General features: G+C 67.2%; 1 protein-coding gene across 5 annotated transcripts in view; it reads right to left on the bottom strand.

Moving 5' to 3' along the window:
* LOC113209425 (insulin-like growth factor 2 mRNA-binding protein 1) overlaps window positions 1-4178 on the bottom strand; it is an 18824-nt gene extending 14646 nt beyond the window's left edge. The window contains exons 1-2 of one of the 5 annotated variants that reach the window (XM_052265963.1): window positions 4089-4178; window positions 3740-3781 (exon numbers count right to left, since the gene is read on the bottom strand). In XM_052265963.1, coding sequence (XP_052121923.1) covers window positions 3740-3781; window positions 4089-4141 — 95 coding nt within the window. In that variant the 5' untranslated portion in view covers window positions 4142-4178. Of the gene's footprint in view, window positions 1-1253; window positions 1529-3739; window positions 3782-4088 lie in introns of those variants that run through there. The other 4 variants (XM_052265957.1, XM_052265953.1, XM_026426929.2 and 1 more) reach the window with 4 other exon arrangements.
* Window positions 4179-5154: the final 976 nt, after the last annotated feature.

Below are 5154 nucleotides of genomic sequence, written 5' to 3'. Positions count from 1 at the left end.
GGCGGGCGGGGGTGTAGGGCCGGACCTGTTGCTGGCGGTGCAGCAGTGCGTGGGGCTAGGGTTCGAATACTGCTAGGGGTGTCTTTGAACGACCCGTCTTTATTGTGCATTACAGTTGCCGTGTGACGGGTCGGGGGTGTTTTTGTGTCGGACACAAGCGGGCGGGCGTCGCCCCGAGGCAGCCGTCAGCCGTCGACCCTTGGCAGTCGGCGCGGGGAAACCGCGGCATCAACGTGGCCGGCTGTCACTCTGCTACCCCCCCCCCCTCCTCCCCGAGCACCACCCTGTCCCCGCGGCCACGGCGGGGTGGTCAGGACGCCGACAAACACGCTCCCTCCAGGTGGCGTGCAGGACACACCCACCCGTGACACACGTGCAAGCACACGTGGCACCGGGGCCGGCCGAGGGGCCGCAGCGCCAGGGCACGCGGCGGCCAGGAACTCAACTACGGTCCACAGCCGAGTCCGCCGCGCCGAGCCGTAGCGAGCCACGCTGTCAAGCGCGGCCGATCCGAGCCGAGCACGGCCGAGTCCGCCGCTGCCGACGTCGTCGTCGTGGAAAACACGCATTTTTCGGTGCCGTTGGTTCAGCGCGGGGCCTCGAGGTGGCGCTACCGTCGGTGTTTTTCTCTTTTCCCCCCACCAGGCGCCACCGCCACAGAAAGCTGTCAATACGCCGCTCCGCTCCGCGCGGGCCCGCTACCTCCCCTCTCGCTTGCTCCCCATTTTTTCCCCGACGAGTTGCTCTGCTCTCCGTCATCCCACCGGCCAGCCCGGGCCGGCCCCGCCTGGATGGTGTAGGCCGGCTGATACCCGGGCCCTACCCTGACGGCCGAAGCCCATGCGAAGCGCTCGCCACTCGCTACGGCTATCTCGCTCCCCTCGCTTACTCACTCCACTTCCTCGATACGTGCCCACATGACAAAGTGCAATCCCCGTTGAGAGGGATGTGCCGGCGCATGTCCTGCAGACGGGTCGGGGCTGGGCGGGAGCGCGCGCGCCTGAGGCACGTCCCCGACGACGCCCGACGCGCCGCGCCTTGAGTCCTCCAGGCCGGCCGCGGCCGGGGCGTCGGTCGCGCCCCATGACAAGCCCGCCGTCGCGGCGCCCACACCGCGCGTAGCCCGGGTCGACAGCCTACAGGTACCCGTTGGTACCCGTTGGCGTGGCAGCGGCAGCCCCGCTCCGCCGACGCGGCGCCCCGCTAGCCCGGCCGGCGCGCGCAGCCTAGGAGCCGCCTTCGGCCAGCCTTACCTGGAGTGGGCAGGGTGGCCGTTGGTGTTCTTCTGGTCCTGCCTGTCGTCGCCATGCATCGAATCGCTCATGTTAAAATCGCTCTCCTCTTCGAACGCCATGGTGTATCCGTATGGAGCACTTGGTGGGACACAGCGGTGTGTGACACGCACACACACACTCACTCACACACACACGCACTAACGCCGCGCTCGCACGCACTCACGCACTTCGCTCGTCTCGCGCCAGCCGTTCCGCCGTACCGCACCGCTCGGCTCTCACTGGATGCCTCGCCGGGCCGGTACATAGCGCGCCGCTCCGCGCGGCGGCGGCGGTGGTGGTGGTAGCGGCAGCCGCCACCCCTCTCTACCCCCACCCCGCCCCGCGCCGCCAGCCCACAGCCCGCCAGCAGCGCGGGGCAGACCGGGCAGCCGGCCCCGCGCGCCAGCCCACTCCGAAAGTCGCGGGGTTAGTGCTGCCGTCGGTTGGAGGAGATTGAAGAAGCAGCGATCTTCACCACGACCCATCCCATCTCGAGCCCTCGGCCCTTGGCGGGACCCTGCAGGGCCCTGCGGCCAGCGCTGCCACTGCGCGTGGCTTGAGGGGCCTAAGTGCCTGGGGGCCCTGCCCCGCCCCGGCCACGCCCCGCCTGCACTTGTTGCTGTGGATGCATCGCGCCAACTGCAACACCTAACACAGGTGGGGCCGAGGCCCGCGGCCGCCCGGCCCGCCACGCCCCTCACCGGTACTCGTACCCCTTCTCTTCCCGTCCAATTTGCTCTTCTCCCCGTCTCCCCACTCCCACCCCACCGCCCTCTCGACTTATTAGCTTCGATTTGCGGCCCGGCCATGGACCGCGACATGAAGGGCATTACGCCTCAAATACTGTCTCCCGAGCAGGCCGTGGAGGCCATGATGCGCACTGCCCGCAGCGGGACGGCTGCCTTCTCGCCACGGTCTCGTCCCCCGCCCGGCCCGCGGAGTGGTGAGGTGGACCCGCAGAGGCCCACGGGGACCCGTTAGATTGCAGCGCGAGGTCTGGTCGGGCCTGCCACCGTCAGGCCGTACAGTAGCGCCGACGCGTGTACAGTGCTCTCTGCACTTGCGGCTATTATAGTGCCCGAGGTCACTTATGCGCGGCACTGATTCACACTTTTCGCGCACAAGTTCACCCCCTGGGCTGCTTTGCCTGCAGTTTTAAGAGTCTTAATCACATGATCTTAAGGCCCAACAGTTTTTGAAGGCCGCGTGGTGCCACAAGCGGGACTTGCTCCGTTGCAGCACGCACGCATAGGTAAAGGATTGCTCGCTGGTCGCGGAGGCGGTAGAACACCACTATATTGGCGCCGGGCTCAAGTTGCCGGGCAGCTCGGGTCGGGGCGCGGCGCGTCCTGTGTCGGCCTTCAGCGACCTTGCAGCGGCGGCGCATAGGACAGGGTCCTCCTTATGGTTCACGGTGGAGGTTGAACGTCTCGCACTGGTCCTCTACATGCACGGCGTGCGTTTCGAAGCCTGCCACGCCAGGCCGCAGCTGCTCAACAGGTTATAGGGCAGGGCCCGGCAGAGCGGGCGCCTCGCGTCGGCTCGGCGAACGCATGCCCCTCCTCGGCGGCGCCGTGCGCGGCGTCGTCCGCCCGCGGTATTGATCCACGCGCTCCGGTACCAAAACAAGCACCGCTACCCCTCCCGCCCCGCCGCGCGGCGCGCCCCGCCCGACCGCGCCAGAAAAGGGGAACAAAATATGACTGGAAGAAACGCCCCGGGGGAGTGGAGAATGAAGCGCCGGGGGTGGAATACCCGCGGGGGAGATGAGCCGGGGGGAACGCCCCGGCGCGCAATGGACGAACCATGCCCCGCCCCGCCCTGCCCCGCCCAGCTACGGTACTTTGTGCAGCGCACAACCACGACCACAACTACACCCTCCCAGGTAGCAGGTAGCGCGCATATTTTTCGGAAAACGCCAATCTCCGGATGGACGCTTCTTTCTTTCTTTTCTTTCCCCGGAACGCTGGGGCGCCCCACCCCGAGGACGTTCACCTGGGAGGAGCGCATGCCTCCGGGCGGCTCGCCCCGCCTCGCCTCGCCACGCTTCGCCCCGCCACGCCCGGGGCTGGATTCGATCGTTGGCTCGCCACTTTGGTCGCTTTGCCGGGGCGGGTGCTGCACAGGGCGCGGCGGCAGGGCAACGACTGGAGCGCACAAGACATTGCACCCTGCGCCCCGCTGCGCCCCGACGCCCCCCGGCCGACGCCGGGCTAAATCACTGCGGGTGAGGCAGGGGTGGGCGCAGGGGCGAGCGCAGGCAGGGGCGGGCGCGGCGCCCCTCTCACCGGTCACTGGCCCCTCACGAGCCCCTCCGTCTGCGTCCCCCACCCCTGTGATGGCGGGGTGGCGCCTGGACGGTGGCGGGGCGTAGCGTGGGTGGTCACGCACAGTATTGCTTTTCATCGCCGCCCCCATCCGTCGTCGTCACTTCTTCGTCCCCTCTTCGTCCGTCATTTCTTTACCTCCAGCCGTTGCGGTGCTCTTCCCCGGTGCCTTCTGGACTCCTGAAAGAACAGGGGAGCGTCATGAGTTTATTTCCAGAGATGAGACGGTGTACCGGGTGTCCCGGCTCTTACATGCCAGTATGGCAGGTTGCATACGCGTTGGCTCGCAGGCGCTGTCGGGAGCGCGCAGGATTTCGCGCATCCCCCGCGGTTCCACGCGGAGGCTCACGGTGCCGTGGGGATGTCCGGAATCCTTGGCGCGCCCGACAGCGCCTGCGAGGCGGTGCCTATGCAACCCACATTACTGGCATGTAAGAGCCGGGACACCCGGTACACCACAGGCGATTTTTCCAGGGGCAATCCTTACCTTCTCTTGGTGCCCCCAGCCACGGAGGGCTCCACGACCAGCCTGGATCCCATGAACGTGGAGTCTGAAACACACACAAGGCCGGATGAGTGTCGGAGAACGACACAGGCGCACATGCTCCTCGGCGGAGGGGGTGGGGGGAGGAACGGAGGGAGCAGTGGCAAGTACGCCTGCCACCGGAACTCCAAAAATAAACCGCGCCGGCCGAACGCTCGGGAAAACGCTCTTCTCCTCCCGCCGGTGCTTCCGCAACGCGCCCCGAACGAGAGTAGAGTCCGTCCGCTACATTGTTGCAAGCAGGGCAATCTGCTCTTGCCCACTTCCTGGAAACGAGGTGCGTTTTGTGTTTACCCGTCCGCCTGGCCCGTTTGGAGACAGCAGACGAGCTGGGCTTGGCATGGGCACGGGCACACCACTCTGACCGCTGAGCTCGAGGAGGAGGAGGCGGAGGAAGGGGAGGGGGCTTAGCGCAGCCCAGGCGCAGCCGACCAGAGCACGACGGCGGACGGCGGGGCGACCCGCATAGTCGCGAAAGTTTGCACATACTTCGAGGGGTGGCTGAGGGGGAGAGTGGTGGCGGCGGCGGTGGTAAATGTGTTTTGCTCGAACCTCGCTGCGTGAACAAACGCAAAACGAACGGGCTCCCTCTCGCCGGGGTCCATCCCGCACAGCCCTTTTCCCGACTATAGTTCCGCCCGTTTCCAGAACGGCCCGGGTCGACCACCCAGCAGCCGCGACCGTTAGGACCCGCGACCTGACCGGCGGCGCCGACCAGCAGCATCAAACCTGTTGCACTAACTCCCATACGCCAACGCCCCGCGTTCTTTCTTTTTCAGCATGCGCCGTTTGGAAAAACCGGCGCGGTGGCAGTGAAGCTTCGGACCGGCCGGCTACCGCCTCGCCCACGGACCGGGAACGAGCCCGGCATGGCCTGGCATGGCTGAAGGTCGCCACCGGACGCCGCGGATACCGCCAAGCCGTGCCACGCCCCGCCCGGGCCTGCTCCTCAAAAACCGTGCGCAGTGCCGTAGTCCCACAGTCCCCGCAGTCCAGTGCCCAGCACCCC

This window comes from Frankliniella occidentalis, unplaced genomic scaffold, assembly GCF_000697945.3.
Source record: "Frankliniella occidentalis isolate FOCC.00 unplaced genomic scaffold, Focc_3.1 Scaffold3, whole genome shotgun sequence".
NCBI classification, from domain to species: Eukaryota; Metazoa; Arthropoda; class Insecta; order Thysanoptera; family Thripidae; genus Frankliniella; species Frankliniella occidentalis.
This window is presented reverse-complemented; position numbering and strand designations above follow the sequence as displayed.